This window comes from Haematobia irritans, chromosome 1 (genome assembly GCF_050003625.1).
Source record: "Haematobia irritans isolate KBUSLIRL chromosome 1, ASM5000362v1, whole genome shotgun sequence".
NCBI lineage: Eukaryota > Metazoa > Arthropoda > Insecta > Diptera > Muscidae > Haematobia > Haematobia irritans.
The window spans coordinates 276,494,521-276,519,204 of NC_134397.1; the positions used below are offsets into that span (position 1 = coordinate 276,494,521).

The 24,684-nt window shown below is 35.3% G+C and overlaps 1 protein-coding gene across 1 annotated transcript in view; it reads right to left on the reverse strand.

Moving 5' to 3' along the window:
- Dhc98D (Dynein heavy chain at 89D) overlaps positions 1 to 24,684 on the reverse strand; it is a 252,715-nt gene that overhangs the window by 128,414 nt on the left and 99,617 nt on the right. The window contains exons 26-28 of the mRNA XM_075295234.1: positions 12,310 to 12,430; positions 2,938 to 3,682; positions 2,679 to 2,867 (exon numbers count right to left, since the gene is read on the reverse strand). Of these exons, the coding sequence (XP_075151349.1) occupies positions 2,679 to 2,867; positions 2,938 to 3,682; positions 12,310 to 12,430 (1,055 nt within the window). The remainder of the gene's footprint in view (positions 1 to 2,678; positions 2,868 to 2,937; positions 3,683 to 12,309; positions 12,431 to 24,684) is intronic.

Below are 24,684 nucleotides of genomic sequence, written 5' to 3' on the forward strand. Positions count from 1 at the left end.
GCTGATTTATTGGAAATCTAGGCGCATCTACATATTAGAAGGACCATGCTAACATGGTTATTATTATAAGGATGATAATGATTTATATAATTTATGTAATTGTATTTGTAAGTTATGTTAGAACAAACCACTAATGACAAGAACCAAATTTATTTGTCTATTGCATAATTCAAAAAATAATAAAATATAAAATATGTTTTATAAGAAACACATATTTTCTTTTATTTCAAATAAAATTAAATACGATTTTGGGGTCGCAATATATAAATTTTTTGATTGAAATTTATAGCCAATTTCAATTAATTATTTAATTGAATGAATCAAATAGTTGATTGTTTTTTGTCGCGAAATTAATTAAAATTTTAATTGATTCAATTAAAACTGTGATTGAATTTTATGTTAAAAATCAATCACGTTTTTAATTGATTCAATCACACAATTAATTGATTCCGTGACAAAAGTCAATTAAATTTTTAATTGAAAATCGTGTTGGTTTTCAATCAAAATGGGTGATTGATACTATCATTTTCGTGATTGAAGACATTTCAATTAAAAAAATGATTGAATCCGCGATTTTCGTGATTGAAATCAAAAAAAAAATTTTTGTGTGTATTGATGTACGCAGATTATGTTTCTTTCATTTGATACTGCCAGTGATTCTTTACTTCCTCAGGAGGACATTGGCAAGCTAATTGATGGATGTGCTTCTAATTGTATGTTACTCAATATTGTGAAGTGTAAGAAGATGACTTTTTCTAGTAGAGTTTCGGGACGGACTGAGTACTGTATTGGGGGCTTGAGAATGTGCGTAGGTTTAATGATTTAGGTGTTTTGTTTGATTCCAGGCTTGACTTTGGTCCTCCTATTGAGGAATGTGCTAATAAGGCAACTGGTGTTTTTCGGTTTCATTAAGAGATGGTCTTAGGTATTTGTTGATCCATATCTTACAAAAAAGGCTCTTGAATCGTTCCGGAAGCAGTTTCTTATTTTTGCTTTGAAGGGGTTTGTATGGAATAATTTATACAATGTACCTCCTTATTCTAATTGCCTTATGTCAATTGATCATCCATCTCTTGAGCGTAGAAGGTTTATGCAGGGTATTGTATTACTCACTAAACTTATTAATGGAGATACTGATTCACATTACTTCATATCGAGGATTTGCTATAATGTTCTAAATCGTAAAACTAGAAACTTTGTATTCTTAAAGACAGACTTTTGTAGACATAACTATGAATTATTTAATCCACTTAATTTTTTGTGTAGAAAATATACTCCTATTTTCTGGTTTCCGAATTCGTAAAACGAGAAATTCTGGATTGTCAATAATTTCTGAACCATTCCATCATTTGCCAAAAAAAAAAATCCCTCAATAATTTTCCTTATCCATAAGAACAGTGTGTAAAAATTTCGTGTTGTATAACTTTGTAGATCGGAAAATAGAGTGGTTAAGGAAAATTTTGCGTTTTGCGAATTCGTAAAACTAAACATGGGGGATAATCCGGTCTATACATTGATTTCTTTAAATGAATCGTTTCCTGCCATCAAGGGAACTATACTTAATTTTAACAATAGAGTGTCTGAGACAAGGGTTGTTGCCTTTTAAATTAGCAGCTGTGTTTTTTTTTCTATAAATTTGATCCAACCGATTGCTGTTTCTATGATCCTGTGTTCCACGCCCTTACCGTCTATGTTGTCTGCAATTTCTAACTTTGTATGGTTCAATGCCCTTGTTGACTTCATGGGGTCCTTACTGGCCCACATCACGAATACCTAGCTTTGGAGTCCCTTCTGACTCGCTGTGGTTCTTACTAATCTATAGGGTCCCTTCAGGCCCATTTGGAATGTAAAATTAAATTTGATTGAATTAGAAAAAAGTTATATTTTGTAAAGTTATAACTTTAGCCGTGTAAATAAATATATATCAATATATATCTTCTTGTGTCGTATGTCCGAATATATTATGAGTTTCGTAGATGATTAAGATTTAGACATAGCCACCACATCCCGAGAGAGAATATCATCACCTCCTAGAGCAAAATGTTATTTTTGAACGGTGAAAATGTTATTGTATTAGCAATAGCTATAGTATTTTAAATCTAGAGAACTAAATAATTTCCAACTTTTATTGAATTTTCAATATTTTATAGCCATATCGCGATTTTCATTCTCGACTGATTAAACAGCCTACTCTTTGTCTGAATTGTAATTAAGTATCTTCAGTAATTTCCATACGCTCCTATAATGTGCAGTAGAGGATAATTGTTATGGGTTGGTTGGTTGGTTGTTTCCCTTGTATATGCCATTGACGGTGATAGTGATGGCAATGCTGATGCTGATGGTGATGGCGGTGTTGCTTGCTCTAAATGACGGTGAATATTTCGGGTTTTCGCCAGTGCAGTGCGTGGTGTTGTTATAGACGGACAGATGTCAGAGATGATGATAACAATTACTTGGGAAAAGAATTCTAATTAAGGAAAGGGTAATGGTTATGTGTTCTGGAAAGGATACTAGTATCCTTGGTCTAATCGTATCATATGTGTCGATGATGGTGTATGTGTGTTCGTCATTCTATTAACTTTCAACATTAATTACACACACACACTCACCAACATCAGCTAAAAAGCCATTTAAATTTTTAATGATGTCAATTTAGCATTTGGCAGCTGCATACTTACTTTGGCCGTTAGAAAACCATCGGAGAATAAAGAAATCAAGCAGATGAGCTCCAAGTCTGGTTTGATGCAAGTCACAGGACGGAATAACGCCTTAACAGATTCGGGTAATTCAGTACGACCAGCATAGCCAGGATTCATGGTGACAAAAATTCCAACCTTACGGTCAATATTAATTTCACTTCCTTCAAACTGTAAAGGAGAAGGAAAGAATTAAAGTATTGCAACGGGAATAATGAAACTAGTTCCTTGCTCTTCTTACCACAAAACGATCCAGTTTCCTTATCAAGGCATTTCTTATGGTCTGCAATTGGGTGGATATGACACTCAGTACTGAGATATCAATGCGATTGAATTCATCAAAGCAACCCCAGGCACCACATTGAGCCAGCCCCGATAGAATGGTGCCCACCGCCCGAAAATCCATACCTTCACCACAATTGGTGACGACACAGAGTAAGGCCATAGCTTTAGCCAAATCCTTGGTGGTCTCTGTTTTACCCGTGCCCGCAGGTCCCGCAGGTGCTCCTCCCAAATTCATGAGCAATGCCTGGGTTATGGTCAAGTAAATGCGATCCGTTAGTGGGGTAATTACCAATCGTGAATTTAAGCCCAAATATTCATAGCCATAATCGAAACGACCCGAACACTGTATGACATACAAGTTATCATACATTTTGATCCAATAGAAACGCAATTGACTCTCCCAACTGAATTCCCCAGCATCCAGGATATTGTCCCTGACAAAACCCTCGATGATGTCGCGCGCATGTACATCTATGGTGGCAATGGTCCTGAATTTTTTACGATCATTGGAGCTGAGATTCGAGCGAACTTTTAATACCAGTTCGTCCATTTGGTAATTCTGTTTATCCAGAAAATCCTTCATTGCCCTCAGATTGCCATAGTTCTGTGCCTGATTGAAGGCCTCCTCCACCTCAGCTGTCCACCATACCTGGCTGGCTGCCAAGCCAACCATACTTTGGTAATTCATTAGCCAATCTGGTCTGTTTATTGGAAAATTCAGTGCAACAAATAATGGAAGCATGGTTAACGACCGAATGCGAATGAATCAATTTTATGACATGAAAGCGTTTTCATTAAATTTTATGATGCGAAATAAAACAAAAAAAGAAACGGAACATTGAATGAACTCATCTACTTTCACACTCACACCCACACCATTTCCTGGCTAATAAAAGCCAATGTGGTTATTGACACAAAGTAATGGAATAATTGTTTTGGGAAAATCGATTTAAGGCCCTCCCGGAGATATTTGAAAAATTGAGAAATTATTCGAAATGAATTTGACGTATGTTAGAACGTGCATTCATTTGTAATCATCATCGGTGTAATGATGATAAACTAAAATAAGAGTTTTTACTACAATTTTCCTTTTATAGTTGTTTGTTAATTGTATTATTGATCTGCATGGGTTTTAATGATTTTTTGTGGAAATTTTTGGGGCTTTGAACTTCAAGATGAAATTTTTCTGAATTTATATTTTCAGCATTTTTGTGGGCCGAGTTAAACTCTACAACTTGACCGTGAGAAAAATCCAAGAAAATGGTAAAAAAGTGCTCAAAATGGAATTTGGAGAAAAAAAAAAAGCTATAGAAGCTTATAAAAACGAACGGCAATCAATGAAGCACAATCCAGGAATTACTTTTCTCCTCTCATCGAGTAATTTCGGTTGCAATAAGTGATTGTTTGTTTGGAGTCAAAAAGTCGAATATTCCGTCACAGTGTTATCAGTTGGCGCATGACAACAACGGTTTCCAGAACAACTACTGATTTTGAAAGACGTTCACGAAATGCGTCTTGGAGTGAACTACGATCTCGGTTCAATTCACTATACCATCGTTAACACTGGTCCTTGACAGGACTTCATCGCCAAAAATTGAATTAAGTTCATCAATGCACAGAGTTGTTAAGTTAATCCACGTCGAAAATCTTCACGATTTAATTCCATTTTTTTGGGCATCGCAAATGTCATGCTTTACTATAGAGCTGTCAGTTGGCAGATTGCAACACATGGGTGCCGAATCAAGAAATATAAAATGCAACCTTCAAAGTTGATTAGTATGTACATTTACAACATTTTCAATTTAATAACAGCACCAAATTTAAAATTTAATAAAACCATTTAAATAAAAAATCTGATTTAAGGGTGAAGGGTGGTTTGATTAACCGCTAAATCATATTGGTTCATAAAGACTTTCAATTCTTCTGGTCGTTACGGGTTACATGGAAATGTACAGAATTCTAGGCGGATTTGATGGCCAAGTGCACCAGTTCATATGGTACCCTTCCCGAAGATTGATTATGCATTTATAACAACCATTTTTGGAGTTACAGAGGAATCTTAAAGATCTCGTGCAAGGAAATCCGATGAAATAACACCATTCATAGGAACATCTAAATTCTATAAAATTTTCCCGCATTAAATAAAAATTTTACTATATATTTCCAATTTCACGCAAATCGGATAAAAACTGCGGTGTGTGGAAGCCAACAAGTTAAATCGGGAAGCCGGTTCATATAGCGGCTATATGAAAACATGGACCGATATAGACCATCTTCGAACGTGACCTGAGAGCAGAGAAAACAAATCTGTGCCAAATTTCAGTACGTCCTAGAATTTCTCACTAATCACGAATATATATACTTTATATAGTCACAAATGGATATTTCGATATGCTATAAACGGTATGACAAACTTATTATACCGCAAATTGCAATATTACAAAAAGATGGCTTCGAATTAGAGATATATTAAGCCTAAGTTTTAGTATAGCCCCCGCGAAGACCGATCTCCCGATTCGCATCTTCTCATATTCGATCGATATTCTGATATTGTCTCATAAAAGGTTGGCTGATAAGTCCCCGGTCTGACACATAGATTGCGTCGCTAGTATTAAATGCATATTATTTTTATATAGTACCAACCTTCAAATGATTCGTGCCAAAATTTGTAAGTCAATTACTTTATGAGGTAGAGCGTCTTTTGTGAAGCAACTTTTGTTATTGTGCACAGAGAATACTGATTGGTTGTAGCAACCGAATTTATAGTCAACCTTCTTTTGGCAGTTACAGCAACTATCAAAAAGCAGTTGTGTCTCCCAAATATTCGGTCAATACAACTAATACAACATAAGCTATTGGTTGTGTAAACCGATGACATAGGTTGATGAAATAGGTTAGAAACAGAGTAAGAATTCATAAAATGGTACAACTCATTTAATTTTGTCGAAAAAAAAAGATAAATTCAATCTGAAAAATTGTGAATTTTTGAAAATATTTGAGATCAAACGTTTCCAACAAGCGTTAGAATCCATTAAAAACTATAAAAAATTATAAAAATTATTTATTTGACAAAATATAACAGAATTTTATAATTTACATCCAAAACACTGAATTCGGATTACACCTAAAGAAGTGATGCAAATTCAGTGCAACGGCCGTTGAAATGGAGGACTTCCGTCCTATGACAAGCCCATGTTAAATTCATCGCTTCGGCGTCAATTATGCATCACTTCCGGATCCAAAAAGAACATTTTCATTATTTTTTGGCGACGCTTTTTTTGCTGGGGAACTAATTTAGAAATATAAAATTATTTGCAATCATTTCCTTGGATCTTTTCCATCCATTATTTGGCAAGACTCGATCAAAATATAATCGTCGTTTAATTACTTTTAATTTAGTGTTTTGGTGAAAAAATCGAACATGGTACTCACCTTTAAAGGTGAGTATTAAGTTCGAGTTTAGCCGCTAAAGTGAAAACTAAATCAGTAAAAAAGGCATAAAATTATACATATTTGTTGCAAATTTTAATATAACTTGATGGGGAATAGGCCAAACCAAATTTGCACAAAGTTTTCATTCCTTAAAATGGATTAGTAAAGAAAAGTAATCGTAAAAAAATTACGCTTTTGGCGGCTAAACACCTTAAAGGTGAAAAAAAAATAATTATGTCTGAAATATTTTATTACATTTGCCGAATAATATTTACTTATATTTTGTGCAATCAACGTTTGTAATACTGTTTAGTTAACATTTTCTAAAACTAACCAAAATTTTCCTTCCTTTTTTGGCTCGGTATCAATACCAAAAAATTGATCTGGAACTGGAAAATTTATAGTTTTCTTTTTCGTTTTGTGGAAATTCCAATAGAAAAGGCCTCGTACGATGCTTTATGTTATACCCTTTGTTTCTTTCGTGAAATTAATGCGGGGCTGTAGGGGGATATTTCTCCATAACATAGTAACCGCACTAGCCATCACTACCATCGCCACAGCCACCTTTAACGCATGCAGCAGCAGCAATATCATCATCCATTGTCGGCGGTGGTAGCAGCGCCATTATCATCGGCGAACGACAGTGTGATATTGGTCTTGCGGTTAATCGATGGCAATAAAAAGATAAATCGCTTATAACGACAAAATTATTCATTGTAGGTCGTAAAAAATCGCATCGTAACACAAAAAACGGTTGTTGCAACAACCAGCAGCCGCTGCCACCTCAGTTAATGTTTTAAGTATAACATGGAGGGTGGACCATCAGTCCCCTCCCTCTGCCAGCTATAAGACCATGTTTGAAGCCACTTAAACCCGAATGCATTATGTGTCTTGAAAATATCTCCATTTGATGGTGGCAATTTAAAGTATTCTGCCGGATGACAAAGCCACGGGGAGTATTGCCTTCAATGGTTTTGATGTTGATGTTGGCGATGGTGTCATGACCACCAAAAACCACCAAGATATTGTGGCGAAAAAATCCTTACAAAGATATCATGGAATTCATGTGTACTGCCATAAGGCAACGTATGGTGTCTGAAGTGTCCAGATGTTACACATTGTCTATAGATGTGAAAGTCATATCGTAATAGGAAGTGGGGGATTACATTGAATTGAATTGTAGACAATGAATTTAGTTTAAATTTTAAACTCTATTTCAAAATATGCAGTAATTATACAAAGCTATAGAAATAAATGGTGGACAATTGAATGCAGTGATCCATACATGTATATTTAAATATAGCACACATATATACTGAGAAAAAAAAGGTAGCGCGGTTCCAAAGACTTTGTCTTTACACCAAGGATTTTGGTATTGCTTCCGAGCCAAAAAGCAAAGAATTGAAGTAAGAATGCATTTAGGACACAATTCTCTTTTAAATTTGAGTTCTGCGTATTTAATTTTAGGAAATAAAAATTAAAAAAAAAATTAAACAAAATTAAAGATGATTTTATATATTTTGAAGAATTTTTCAGAATTATTAAAACTTAGTTGACCTTAGTACACTGCAAATAATATTTACGTGCTATTAAAGATTACGCAACCTAAATTTTAGGATATCCACGCAATGATGATCTGCATCTTTGGAGAGACCACTTTTTACTTTAAAGGAGAGGTGTGCGCGTGGCACGAAATTATCCTGACAAGCGTGAATCACGTGAGTCGTGAATAAAATCTTTCGTGAATGTGCGTGAGCGTGCGTGAGTAATAACATCGGTTCGTGAATGAATAAAATTTCTGCAAACTCACGCTCACGAAAAAAATTAAGATTTAATTCTTACTCGTATAACTGAAATTGATTTAGCTGTCGAACTATATTTTATTTATGAATTTTATTACCCTTGCTTATTTCCGATGGGAAAATGTCGTGAGTCTCGTGAATTTGTGGTGGGTCACGTGAATTGTCGTGAATCGTGGGTGAGCGTGAGTCTGTAAAAGTACTTCGTGCGTGCGCGTGCGTGATTACTGCTTTTCATTTCGTGACTGTGAGTGGCTACGACACTTATCGTGCATGAATAAATATTTGACTTCGTGAATGTGCGTGAGTGTGAGTGAAATTTCACTCACGAGCACACCTCTACTTTAAAGTCTGCTTTAATTTGGATTTCTAACTGGAATTTGTTTTTATGTGAATAGTTTTATTAATGTATCCCAAAAAGAGAACGAAAATTTGATAAATGAGATATGTATTCTTATTATAAAACGGTATTTTTTTTTCAATGTAGAGATAAAGGATGATACGGTCAAAATTTCGTCAATATACTTGACGTATTTCTTTCAATTTTGCATTTAAAAACCCTGAACACCCCTCATTTTGAAGGTGTGTGTGTGTAGAATGTTGCTCCTATTTTGATTTTGGAATTCACTCTTCAGTTGTCAAAATGCCGTCCAAGCAAGAAGAGCAGCGTATCAAAATGTTGCTCGCGCATCGCGAAAATCCGAGCTACTCGCACGCAAAGCTGGCAAAATCGCTAAAAGTTGCCAAATCAACCGTTACAAATGTAATTAAAGTGTTTCGGGAACGTCTGTCGACAGCCAGGGTGTCTGGATCGGGGGGATATCGAAAACCGGAAGCCGCTGAGACGACAAAGAGAGTTGCCGGTAGTTTCAAGCGAAACCCTAACCTCTCTCTCCGAGATGCCGCAAATAAGCTGGGTGTATCGTCTACAACCGTGCATCGAGCCAAAAAACGAGCCGGACTATCGACTTACAAGAAGGTAGTGACTCCAAATCGCGATGATAAACAAAATACGACGGCCAAAGCGCGATCCCGGAGGCTGCACACGACGATGCTGACGAAGTTTGACTGCGTGGTAATGGACGACGAAACCTACGTCAAAGCTGACTACAAGCAGCTTCGGGACAGGAGTTTTATACGACAAAAGGAAGGGGAAAGGTAGCAGATATTTTTAAACACATAAAACTGTCAAAGTTCGCAAAGAAATATCTGGTTTGGCAAGCCATCTGCACCTGTGGCTTGAAAAGCAGCATTTTCATAGCTTCCGGGACTGTTAACCAAGAAATTTACGTGAAAGAGTGTTTGAATAAACGTCTGCTGCCTTTCCTGAAGAAACACTGTTGTTCCGTACTGTTTTGGGCGGATTTGGCATCTTGCCATTACGGTAAAAAGGCCATGGAGTGGTATGCCGCCAACAACGTGCAGATGGTTCCCAAGGACAAGATCCCTCCCAACACGCCAGAGCTCCGCCCAATTGAGAAATACTGGGCTATTGTCAAGCGGAACCTAAAGAAGACAAAAAAAAATGCTAAGGAGCAGCAGTTCAATGCAAACTGGCTTTCTGCGGCGAAGAAGGTGGACAAGGTGGCTGTACAAAATCTGATGGCAGGTGTCAAGCGTGAGGCCCGGCAATTCGGATTTGGAAAAGCGAAAACCTAACTGAATATTTTTCCTGAATTTTATACTAATTGAACTTGAAAAAGAAATTTAATTTGATTTTTTAAATAAACGATTTCACCGATTTACACACGTTTTCCCTTGACCAAATTTTGACCGTATCACCCTTTATACAGTAGAAAAATGGTATCAATGCTGCGTACATTTCGTTGATTAGTAACGAAGTTTAGTGCATACCAATAAGGTTTAACGTTTTAATCAAAAGACTAAAAAATTATTGATTTTTTTAAATTTTTATAAAAAAATTGATTGATAAACCAATATTTTAATAAAAAACACAAAACTAAGAAAATTATTGAAAATAGTTACGCCTTTAATTAAAAATTTAATTGGTACAATATTTTTTTAATAAAACTAAGAACACACTGAGAGTTAAGAAATTTCCGTGGTTTTGATTAAATAATTAATTGTTCCAATTAACAATTTAATTCAAACAAGTATATACGGCCGTAAGTTCGGCCAGGCCGAATCTTATGTACCATCCACCATGGATTTCGTAGAAACAACTACGAAAGACTGTCATCCACAATGGAATTACCTGGGTTGTGTTATCTTAACACTTCTCCATACGTGATTTATATTAGACAAAAAAGGTATAAAAATAATCACGAACCGATATGGACTTTTGCACGGTACGTAAAGAGCCAGAATTGAAAAATGGGGGTCGCTTCATAAATTATGAACTTGATATGGACCAATTTGTGTGTGATTGCGAATCGATTAATCTGAGGGCTATATATAACTATAGACCGATATGGACCTAGTTAGACATGGTTGTTAACGGTCATATACTAGCACAATGTACCAAATTTCAACTCACTCGGATGAAATTTGCTCCTCCAAAAGGCACCGGAGGTCAAATCTGGGGATCGGTTTATATGGAGGCTATATATAATTATGGACTGATATGAATAAATTCCTGCATGGTTGTTGGATACCATATACTAACATCACGTACCAAATTTCAACAGAATCGGTTGAATTTTGCTCTTCCAATGGGCTCCGGAGGCCAAATCTGGGGATCGGTTTATATGGGGGCTATGTATAATTATGGCCCGATTCCAACCAATTTTTGCATGGGAGTTTGAGGCCATATATTAACACCACGCACCAAATTTCAACTGCATCTGTCAAATCTGGTGATCGGTTTATATGGGGGCTATATATAATTATGGACCGATGTGGACCAATTTTTGCTTGGTTGTTAGAGACCATATACTAACACCATGTACCAAATTTTAGCCGGATCGGAAAAAAATTTGCTTCTCTTAGAGGCCTCGCAAGCCAAATCAGGGGATCGGTTTATATGGGGGCTATATATAATTATGGACCGATGTGTACCAATTTTTGGATCGGATGAAATTTGCTTCTCTTAGAGGCCTCGCAAGCCAAATTTGGGGGTCCGTTTATGTGGGGGCTATACGTAAAAGTGGACCGATATGGCCTATTTGCAATACCATCCGACCTACATCAATAACAACTACTTGTGCCAAGTTTCAAGTCGATGGCTTGTTTCGTTCGGAAGTTAGCGTGATTTCAACAGACGGACGGACAGACGGACATGCTCAGATCGACTCAGAATTTCACCACGACCCAGAATATATACTTTATGGGGTCTTAGAGCAATATTTCGATGTGTTACAAACGGAATGACAAAGTTAATATACCCCCCATCCTATGGTGGAGGGTATAAAAATTAATCAATGTCGATTGCTAACCTCAATTAATTGTTTAAAAAGTTTAAACAGTTAAAAGTTTAATTAAGTTAAATTACATTTTTGATTGAATAAATTAATTAATTAATTGAGTTTTGCAATCGACATTAATTACATTTTTAATTGAATCGTTTAAAAAATTAATTGAAATTTTCAAATCACATCAGTTAAAATATTTTTTATGTCCAATTAAAAATGTGATTGATAATATCATTTTCGTGATTGAGGACTTAAAAAAAAAAAAAAACAATAATTAGATCAATTAATTTCGCAATTGAATCAGAAAAATGGTTTATGTGTTTATAATTAAATGTAAAAATAAATTAAATGTAAAAACAAATTAAATTAAATGCTCTAAAAAAGCTTTAAATTTTTTAAGGTAAACATGACCCAACATATTTTGCTGGGCGTACATTGTTACAAGTTTCGTTCTAGATCACCCACCTTCACGTTGACTCTTTCACATCTTATAACGAATTCAAGAAAATCTTGAAAGAATATCAACAGAAGTAAACAAATTTGTATATTGCGTCTTTATTCCGATAGAGAAAATATTCCCACATGAATTTTTTTTCCATGAGCGAGAATATATTGCTTAAATATCCCACCCTCATATCATGATTCACATTCGCTTTTATTTTCGTTGGAAATGTCAAGGGGTATTACCTATTTCATTTCGCTTTCTTTCCATACGGTTTATCTTACCTTGTTATTTCGAGGTCAGTGCCATAATCGAAGATGGCTTTTTTGGTTAAGTAACGATTCGAACGACGCATTTCATCCAAAACGTCATTCATCCAATTTTCCACACGGCCCTGGGCTCGTACTGTACGATGTCAGATTTGCAACAATCACATTCCGGTCCATCAGCCATCAATTCATGGAAATCGGTCATCAGTGGGGAAAGTCATAAAAGAAAAAGTGACAAATGAAGGGGAAAAGGAAAATATAAAATGGAGGTTATAAAATGGTCTTTCCAGTGGTAAAGGTTTTCGATAAGAAAATCTAATAATTACATGGTAAAATGGAATTTCTCTAGAAGGTTTTATGAGTGCTATGGGAATAGGCTACAAAATAAGTTTTAGCTTTTTTTCGAGAATTTATGATTCGTGGTAAAGAAATTATGAATAACAAATATAACCTTAATAATATAATAAGCTAGTCTATATTTAGTCCCTAGAAATGACCATAAACTAAAAAAACAATGCCTCTGAGAAGTCTAACGTTTCACTTCTGTGAGACATTCCTCTGAAATACGACCAATAAAAGAATCACAAATAATTTGATTTTCTTTTTTTCCGTTGGTTTTGTATTCGTTGGCCACATCCCCTCTGCTTTTCCATATTCTACAGTATCCGACCAAATTTCTTTAGCACTCCAAAGAAATTTCTACATAAAAAAATGTAATGAAGGCCACATTGTCGCAATGGCAGCTTCTATTCGATTCACTTTGATTGTTGGCCGTGTTTTTTTTTTTTGTTTGTGTCTTTTTCTGGTTCTCCTTTCTTGTCAAGTTAACCATTATTACTGTTGTACTGTTTCCTGTTTCCGTTTCAATCTTCGTATTTTTCTGCTGTCGCATGTCAAAAGATTTGAATCTCTTCATTTGATCGCATCGCATCACAAAACGGAAAAAATTGCTTAAAACAGCACTGGGTCGTTAAACATAACCAGAGAGGAGCCGAATGAACGAACGACCGAATCAAATGAGGAAACGGAAGTTTGAGAAATTTCCTATTTGGAATTTGGTCAAACGTTTGATTTTAATGATTGCTTCATCGTTTTTTACTATTGTTCATCTTTTATTCTTGTTTTGTTGGTGTTTCGCTTGTATGATATTGTATGGGTCGGCTATTTTGTGGGGGTGGTGAGAGGCGTTTGAAAATTTGGCCTTTTTTTATTGCTTACTAAGTTTTTTTCCTCGGCTATTCGTTCCACCAATTTATGGAGTAGCCTTGTTAGGAGTATTTCAGACAATATTAATGGCTTCATAACAATAATTAGATCCGTTTACAATATTTTTGTTGAGATGAATGATTTCGGGCATTTTTTCATTTTATTGTAAATTACTGGCAATTATTAATGCTTGAAGTATTATTGGAAGTGCCAATTAAAAAAGCAAAACAAAAAACACAAAAGGAAGTAATTCTGATTTGTTATGATTGGATATTAATTACGGATGTCTATTGACTGTGGCAATAGGCTCAAATTACCCTGAAACCAGAATATGCGGCTGTAAGTTCAGTTGGGCCGAAATTCACATATCCATCACCACGGATCATGTATAATAATTTCCTTTGAAAATCGCTCCTTGTAGTTGGTTACTTGATAGTATATAGAACTTTAGGGGGGGATTTGAAGAAACCTATTTCCCTAAAAATATCCAGATTCCAATGATATGTAACACCTAGAAAAAAGTGACCCCTTCTTTAAGTTAAAATGAACTCATTGTGAAGAAAGTTGAACTTCGTATAGCGCCAAAGACATTTTTATTTGTTTGAACGATGTGATTTTCGTAGAAATTAGGTATAAGGCACTCCATATATTAGTTAACATTTTCCTATATTTATGTACCACTATACTACAGAATGAAAAAATTTAACTGATTTGAATTCATATATGGAATGATTTTATTGAAATTTTTTCATTCATTTGGACAAATCTTACATATTTGTGGTAAAACTTTTACTTCATAATTAGAACTGCTTAGCTTCGTTTTTAAATACAATTTTATTTATTTATATAAGCAATTTTATCTTCAATAAAAGACATGTTTTATTAATATATTGAATATATTTATTAGTAATCAACAGCATCGACTGTCCTTGCAATATTAGTTTATTATTGCACTATTTCCAATTTCCATGTGATATTATCAACTGTAAAACGCACTTTTTCTTCTTCTTGTACTTTTCACTTTTAATAAGTTAACGATTTTGTCCTCCTTTTGCAATTTCAATACCTACAAATATAAAAAATCATAAACCATTTTTGTTACAAAAGGTTAGCGTCACTGAATATTACCTGATAATTGAAGATTCCAAAATGAAGACAAATGAAAGGGTTGTTATTCTGCTGGTGTTTTCTTTCTTTATATACCACCACGAACATTGATAGATTTGTTTTCAAAAAACGAAAATTTTTCTCACTAATTTAAAATAACAAATATTTTATATATTTTATTTGTTATTTATTATATTATTTTACCATATTATTTTTTAACAATCTCTCCGTATACCACAACAACGCGATTCCAACTAAAAAAACAACCCACGCGCAAACATATCGATTACACCCACGCGCAAACGCATCGATTACGATGACAGGTATCGATTACAGGTAGACAATAGAAATATAGGAAAATTTCCTATATTCTAACAAGTGTGTTTCCTTAAGTTTTGAAAGGATTGCATACTTCTTAGTACGAATGAACTAAAATATTTTCTATGCCAAGTGTTGTTCGTATGTATGAAAAACTTTCTATTACAAAGGAAGTCGCAATTATCATTTTATAAGAAATTTTACTAATTTTGAGGAAACTTGGTTTTAGTTCAGATTTTGTTTATTTTTACGAATGCTTTGTTATCGGTGAATAAAATTTTCTTGTTCAGTAGTAAATTCTTATACCCAGCGAAGAAAACTGTATGAGTAAAATTTCATGCCTTATTCTAGTTAATGAACTATTCCTAACTGCTTACAGTTTAGGATTTTTTTACTGAAACAAGTAAATTTTATTATTTCTCACAAAAATGTACCTTAATGGTAATAAAATGGATAAACCATATTGATGAACATTTTTTCCTTTAGTTTCGAAGGCAGTTTTTTCTGGGTGAAGATATTACATAAACTGTGGCTTCAATCACTTGAAGGTGATTGAGGCTTTTTAATTCGTTTTGTCAAAATTCGAAAGTTCCTTGAATGGATTACCATCTATTTTGACCAGGGTTGATATTAAACATTTGTAACTTCCTTGATAATATTTGAGTAAAAAGGGTACTGTGGTACCCCCCCTACACATGTGGTACATTTTTCAATTTTCTTTAAGTTCATAAATTAAAGCAGGAACACAACTCAAAATCTGTTTATCTTTACGGACAATTGCAACACTTCTCTCAAATCAAAGAGAACATTTTAATTTTGAACAACTAAAACTAGGGGGATGATTGTCTATGCAGAGAAATTAAAATATAATGGTGCTAAATAAATCTGAATTCGAATGAAACGTTTCCTATATCACACATTACTAGATATGAATGTCGCCAGCTCTCGTCTAGAATGTCCAAAGTTGTCTTGAATGATCATTATCCTTTTCAAGATTTTGATGTTAACCTTCATGATATTTGGTATTGCTACGTTTTTGGTACAATAACAGGTTGGCTGATAAGTCCCCGGTCTAACAAAGAAAAACACATTTTTTTTGTCAAAATTCGTTTTTATTATTCAACATAGTTCCCATCAATAGAGATACAACGATTATAACGACCTTCCAATTTTTTGATACCATTTTGGTAGTACTCCTTCGGTTTTGCCTCAAAATATGCCTCAGTTTCGGCGATCACCTGTTCATTGTAGCCAAATTTTTTCCCTGCGAGCATCCTTTTGAGGTCTGAGAACAAGAAAAATTCGCTGGGGCCAGATCAGGGGAATACGGTGGGTGGGGAAGCAATTCGAAGCCCAATTCATGCATTTTTGTAATCGTTCTCAATGACTTGTGGCACGGTGCGTTGTCTTAGTGGGACAACACTTTTATCTTCTTCATATGGGGCCGTTTTACCGCGATTCGACCTTCACACGCTCTAATAACGCCATCACTGTGATGGTTTTTTCCTTCTCAAGATAATCGGTAAAAATTATTCCATGCGCATCCCAAAAAACAGAGGCCATTACTTTGCCAGCGGACTTTTGAGTCTTTCCACGCTTTGGAGACGGTTCGCCGGTCGCTGTCCACTCAGCCGACTGTCGATTGGACTCAGGAGCGTAGTGATGGAGCCATGTTTCATCCACTGTCACATATCGACGGAAAAACTAGGGTGTATTACGAGTTAACAGCTGCAAACACCGCTCAGAATCATCAACACGTTGTTCTTTTTGGTCAAGGTGAGCTCGCGCGGCACCCATTTTGCACAGAGCTTCCGCATATTGATGAATGATATGATCAACACGTTCCTTTGATATCTTTGATGATCAACTTCATTTTACGATCATTCAAAATTATTTTGTGGATTTTTTTTTTTTATGTTTTCGTCGTAACCACCTCTTTCGGGCGTCCACTGCGTTCACCGTACTCCGTGCTCATTTCACCACCCTTGAATTTTGCATACCAATCAATTATTATTGATTTCCCTGGGGCAGAGTCCGGAAACTCATTATCAAGCCAAGTTTTTGCTTCCACCGTATTTTTTCCCTTCAGAAAACAGTATTTTATCAAAACACGAAATTCCTTTTTTTTCCATTTTTTTCACAATAACAAAAGTTGATTCACAGAAGACGCTCTATCTCACAAACTAATTGACTTACAGGCGTCAAATTTTGACACGAATCATTTGAAGGTTGGTACTATATAAAAATAATATGCATTTAATACTAGGGACGCCATCTATGTGTCAGACCGGGGACTTATAAGCCAACCTGTTACTATGCGGTTTTGGTACATCAAATAATAGCACTAGTGTACACTGAAAATATACATTTGATGATAGGTGACTTTTCTATGTATTTTGATCTGCATGAAGGTTATTTTTAATTTTTCGGCCTCTATCACTAAACAAATCATATCTCGTAATAATAGGGCGAATTTTCAAAAAAAAAAAAAAATCTTGTTTACAATGAATCTGCCGGAAAAATTTTTAAACCTTAATTTTCGAATTCAGCAGATCAAAATACATAAGAAAGGTCACTTCTCATCAAATGTACATGAAAAAATTCATTCAAATTTTAGGAAGTACCACAAAAAATCATGACAATCTGTAGGACAAGCGGATATTCTAACCATTTTATCCTGCCGGATCTCTTTCGAAACCCAAAAGGAAGAGGCCTTCACCAAAATGAAAAAAGTTACCTTTTGGCTAAAAATTTTTTTTTTTTCGAAGCTGATTAAGTACAATTTCGAGAATGCTGCTTATTATGCATGATTTAGACCGTCTTGTTACAAACGGCGACGGATATTTTTAATCTCTGATGTTCTTATTAGGGCTCACAGACTATTTTAAATGCCCAAACTAAACATAGCGTACATGTTCATCAATCCAGGAGGTAAACTTCAACTGGATTAGTTTGATGAATTTCATTACACTTCTCGGCGTGTTCTTCTATTTCCGTTGGGAAGCTGCGCTGAAGAACTCGAACAGTAACTATTGCATTGAAAATTCTTCGGAGTCGTGCAAATTTGCTTCCTTTTGATTATTAACATATACTCATAGAATTACCACACCGAAACAGACAATAACCCATATCATTGCTTATAATTCTTGTGAGAACGTTGTCACTCTCTGTAAATAATGTAGAGTCATAAATTCGCTGAGCCAGGGCTACATCTTCCTAGTTGTTGTATAGGATATATTTTTCAACATCGTAGTGGCCATTAAGACTAAGAACTGTCTCGTCACCGAAGTCCTTTAATTCCTTTTGCCAGGATTCTTGAAATAATGGTTTAGCAAAAACTAAACATTCAGAATGTGTTCGTCGAGTCTAGTATTATCTCCATGATTAGTATCCGGATTTTGGAATCACTTGGATTAGTCGGATGAATTTAATCATACTTCTCTGCGAGTTCCGCTATTTCTACTGAGAAGTCACTTGAAGAAATCGATTTGCAAGTGTAAAGCGAGTTCCCATTTCCTTTCTTCTGATAGATATACTCTTGGCATAAAATTAGTTAGGATCAGATAAATCTTGTGAGAACGTTCTCGTTCTCTGTGAATAATGTAGAGCCATGTAACTCAGCCTGCGTTACATCCTCCTAGTCGTTGTCTAGGAGAAAATTTTCAAGTTCATAGTGGACATTAAAGCTAAGCACTGTGTAGTCGCTGATGGTTAGTGAAGTCCTTTGATTCGAGAGATCCTTGAAAAGTTTGACTTAGTACCAATGGGGACGGAAATGTATAATATATTCTGGTAGTAATCTTTAGGATTAATATTCAGATTTTGAAATCGGGTTAGCCGTATAAATTTCAACGCATTTCTCTGCGTTATTTCTACTGAGAAGTTAGCTTTTACCTGAAGAAATCCATCTGCATTTGTGTAGCGAGCTACTGCATTGAAATTTCTTCGGGGTCTATACCATACCAAAAGATTACGTCATTCAACAAGAAAAATGACAACAGTTTGTCACTCCTCTTAATCCTTGTGAGAACCTTCTCGTTCTCTCAAAATTTGTAAGTAACGAAATAGATATTCAAGCCAATTTATGTTACATGGGTTATAACAAGGACCAATGAGATATACATCTTGTATATCTGCTATTAGTTTCGATCCTATATGTAACCTCCATACAATCAAATCGATATATATATAGTTGGCCAAAACCGATTAATTGAAAAACCTTAAATCAAAGAATTTTTTGTTATAAATATCAGATTTCCTTTTTACCTACCCCCAAAGAGAAATTGTGTAATTTTGCAGAATTTATCGTAGAATACGAAATTGAATTGTTTCTTGCTTTGCATGAAATATTTTTATAATTAATGAACAAAATTGGCATAATTTTGCTTAATAAACAGTAAAATAAATCCTTGAACAGAGTTGAAGAGCATTGGTCCATGCTTTCTCTTTCTCTATCACTAGCCTCTATTACATGTCCACAGAAAACAAGAACAAGTCTACAAATGCAATTAATTAAAGCAAATAAGAAATCCGCCAATGCAACATCATCAAAGCCACATACAGAAATCACTGGGAACCACCAACAAAAGATGTGGCCAGAAGTGAAACGAAATGAATCGGTGGTCCTTCAGAGATGGAGCAGAGAAAAAAATTAATTTTGAATTTTGCAATCAGTGATGTTTGGGAAGGCGATGGTAATGCCATGAAACCACTACCACATCCACACACCCACCCGCCCGCCACTATCTTCACCAATTGCATTACATTCACATGCCCAGATCAAATAACACAACATAAAGGATAACAAAGAGAAGCATATGGATGTGGGAAATGGTGGAAGCTTTCCCTTTAACTCGGCGTGCTTGTTTGGTCATTGAATGCTCTTACAGCAACAATGTCCATGTCCATGGCCCATCATGAGGCCCATGGATCATAAGGATGAGCTATGAAAGTCATGAGAGAAGGACCCCATTGGATATTTAAGTTTTTCTTTTTCAAGGGCCAAAGATGTAAAAGATGCAAATGATGATGATGTTGCTACTGCTGCCATTGCTACTGATGATTATTGTTATTTTTTATTACGATTATTACTCAGCTACTGGCCATCATCATCATCGAATGGTATGGGACATGGAGGTAGGAGGAGTTTCAACGAAAATGAATAAAATATGCAATAAAAAATAATCACAATTAAGCGAGCTGTGATAAAGAAGCTGTGATTGTTTCCTATCCAAGTGTTAAGAAGTGACCAGAGAAAAAAAAGTTTCAATATCTTTGGTAGAACAGAAATAAATACCTTTTGTCGAAAAGAGTAAATTTAGAGAAAATATACTCTATGAATAAACTAACTCGAAAAATGAACTAAACTGTACTGTATATTTTGAGATTTCCACAAAGCGTAGTAAAAACCAGGCTCGACATACAACCTCAAATATAGATGAGGAGAAGAACATCCACGTTTTTATACCCTCCACCATAGGATGGGGGGTATATTAACTTTGTCATTCCGTTTGTAACACATCGAAATATTGCTCTAAGACCCCATAAAGTATATATATTCTGGGTCGTGGTGAAATTCTGAGTCGATCTAAGCATGTCCGTCCGTCCGTTCGTTCATTCGTTCGTCCGTCTGTTGAAATCACGCTAACTTCCGAACGAAACAAGCTATCGACTTGAAACTTGGCACAAGTAGTTGTTATTGATGTAGGTCGGATGGTATTGCAAATGGGCCATATCGGTCCACTTTTACGTATAGCCCCCATATAAACGGACCCTCAGATTTGGCTTGCGGAGCTTCTAAGAGAAGCATATTTCATCCGATCCGGCTGAAATTTGGTATATGGTGTTGATATATGGTCTCTAACGACCATGCAAAAATTGGTCCACATTGGTCCATAATTATATATAGCCCCCGTATAAACCGATCGCCAGATTTGCCTTGCGGAGCCTCTGAAAAGCAAATTTCATCCGATCATGCTGAAATTTGGTACATGGTGTTGGTATATGGTCTCTAACAACCATGCAAAAATTGGTTCACATCGGTCCATAATTATATATAGCCCCCATATAAACCGATTGCCAGATTTGGTTTGCGGAGCTTCTAAGAGAAGCAAATTTCATCCGATCCTGCGCTGTGAACATACGAATTCTCTTGGCGAAAACTTTTCACACATCTAGCGAATTCTCTGTATGGATTTAGTTTTCAGACTCTCCTCAATTCAAAGGCTTTGATATTTTTGCAGAAACTTATAGTAAAACGGACAAATTGAAATTCACAAGATCAAGCAGAGGAAGAAAAATAATACCATTTAGGCGTCGATGTCTTGTTTCCGAATGGCATTTCTTTATCAGTACAATACGTCTTTGGAACACATTACCGAGCAACATACAAAGCATCAGCAACCCCTTTATTTTTAAAAAGCGAATACTTCAATTGTATCGGAATTAATTTACATTTATCTTGTCCTTCATAAACTTCTTTTTTACATACTATCACGTCTTTGTATTTCAATGTTAAATATTCTACTATATTATTATAAATACTAATAACATATTACTTTTCAAAAATCATTAATTATATAAATTATTACTATTTAAAAGAAATGGTTTTCCTCAATTTTTTATAAAATTTCCCTTTATATGAATTATTGTAATCCTAATTAAGATGGGTATTATTTCAACTATTGAAATCTGCACTATAATTATAAGACATTGTCTTGCTGTGTAGAAATATACAAATAAATAAATAAAATTTGGTACATGGTGTTGGTATATGGTCTCTAACAACCATGCAAAAATTGATCCACATAGGTTCATAATTATGTATAGCCCCCATATAAACCGATCCCCAGATTAGGCTTGCGGAGCCTCTGAAAAGCAAATTTCATCCGATACGGTTCAAATTTGGAACGTGGTGTTTGTATATGGCCGCTAACAACCATACCAAAATTGGTCCATATCGGTCTATAGTTATATGTAGCTGATCCCCAATCACACAAACCACTCGAGCCAAAAATAATATACCTAAATTTTATTTCTACAGAAAATTTTGTCAACATTTAATTTCTTTAGAAAATTTTGTCAAAATTTTATTTCTATAGAAAATTTTGTTAAAATGTAATTTCTATAGAAAATTTTGTCAAACTATACGTACAGTCTTTTTATACCCTAAACCACATAGTGGTCAGGGTAAAATAAGTTTGATCGGCCAAAATATGTGCCTACCAGAAATATTGATTTTAAAACCCATAAAATATATACCGATCGATTCAGAGTCCGTCCGTCCGGCCGTCTGTCCATGTATTTGTTGTTCACAGGATTCCGGTCGCAATTATTAACCGATTTTGATGAAACTTGGTACAGGGAGTTTTTAGGGCACAAGGACGAACGCTATTGAATTTGGAAGAAATCGGATCAAATGTAGATATAGCTCCCATATATACGTATCGCCCGATTTCGACAAATGGGGCCAGGTTGCGCGTTTTTTCAAACGGATCGTCACCAAATTTGGCAAAAGGTAATCTTTTCCATCGCTCTTCAAGTCTGCAAAATTTCATCTAAATCGGTTCAGATTTAGATATAGCTCTCATATATATGTTTCGCCCGATTTTCCCAAATTTGGCCACAAAACCTTTATTTATCAACCGATCTTACTCAATGTTGGCTAAATATAATCTTCTATAGCACTAACTATATGTGCAAAAAATCATCGAAATCGGTTCAGATTTAGCTATAGCTCCGATATATATGTACCGCCCGATTTTTCTAAATTTGGCCATAAAACCCTTATTTATCAACCGATCTTACCCAAATATGGCTAAATTTAGTCTTCTATAGCACTAACTATATGTGCGAAAAATCATCGAAATCGGTTCAGATTTAGATATAGCCCCATATATATGTATAGTCCGATTTTCCCAAATTTGGCCATAGAACCCTTATTTATTAACCGATCTTACTAAAAGTTGGCTAGAACCAGTCCTCTATAGTACTAACTATATGTGCACAATTTCATCGAAATCGGTTCAGATGCAGATATAGCTCCCATATATGTATCACCCGATTTTGAAAAATTCGCCCCTAATAACCTTATGTTTGACCATACAGACCTCATTTCTTAACTGATCTTACTCAAATCTTGCAGAAGGTAACCTTTTGTGGTATTAATCAAACCCGCAAAATATTATGCAAAATATTATGCAAATTGGTTCAGATTTAGATATAGCTTCCATATATATGCATCGCTCGATTTTCCCAAATTTGGCCATAGTACTCTTATTTATTAACCAATGTTACTCAAATTTAAAATTTTGATGTACTAGCCGATCGTACTTATACGTACTTGTAGCTCTTACATAAGAATATTGCTCGATTTTTACAAATTTGTATTTATTACCCACACCATTTTAACGATTTTCTCTTTTTTAATAATGGGCTCAATATTAGTGGCATACTAACCCCGTAGTTGCAATATCAACACAACCAGTGTTGCTAGAAGTAGGGGAAATTCCCTATATGTAGTGGTCTTCTAATATTTAGCGTATTGTAGGGACGTAGGGCCACAATGTAGGACATTTTCACTCAACACAATTTGTAATAATTTTTACATTTTGGTGGCTCTAGAGGAGGAAATTAGAAGCCGGCAAGGCTTGATCTTTAACAATGTGTGGTAAACTTTATTCCTGTAGAAAATTGTGTCAACATTTTATTTCTATAGAACATTTTGTCAAAATTGTATTTCTATAAAAATTTTTTTCAAAATATTTCTATAAAAAATGTTCTCAAAATTTTATTTCTATAGAATTTGTTGTCAAAATTTTATTTCTATAGAAAAATTTCTCACAAAAATTTGTTAATAGAAACTTTTTCAAAAATTTTATTTTTATAGAGATTTAACAAAAAATATTACTAATTTGGGTAGAATTCTACCAACTGTGGCAACCGTGGTGGTAATACAAATTTATATTCTAAGTTATATACGTTGCATAAAGGGTGATACCGTCAAAATTTGGTCAAGGGAAAACGTGTGTAAATCGGTGAAATCGTTTATTTAAAAAATCAAATTAAATTTCTTTTTCAAGTTCAATTAGTATAAAATTCAGGAAAAATATTCAGTTAGGTTTTCGCTTTTCCAAATCCGAATTGCCGGGCCTCACGCTTGACACCTGCCATCAGATTTTGTACAGCCACCTTGTCCACCTTCTTCGCCGCAGAAAGCCAGTTTGCCTTGAATTGCTGCTCGTCCTTAGCAGTTTTTTTGGTCTTCTTTAGGTTCCGCTTGACAATAGCCCAGTATTACTCAATTGGGCGGAGCTCTGGCGTGTTGGGAGGGTTCTTGTCCTTGGGAACCACCTGCACGTTGTTGGCGGCGTACCACTCCATGACCTTTTTACCGTAATGGCAAGATGCCAAATCCGGCCAAAACAGTACGGAACAACCGTGTTTATTCAGGAAAGGCAGCAAACGTTTATTCAAACACTCTTTCACGTAAATTTCTTGGTTGACGGTCCCGGAAGCTATGAAAATGCTGCTTTTCAAGCCACAGGTACAGATGGCTTGCCACACCAGATATTTCTTTGCGAACATTGACAGTTTTATGTGCTTGCTACCTTTCCCCTTCCTTTTGCCGTATAAAACTCCTGTCCCGGAAGCTGCTTGTAGTCGGCTTTGGCGTAGGTTTCGTCGTCCATTACCACGCAGTCAAACTTCGTCAGCATCGTCGTGTACAGCCTCCGGGATCGCGCTTTGGCCGTCGTATTT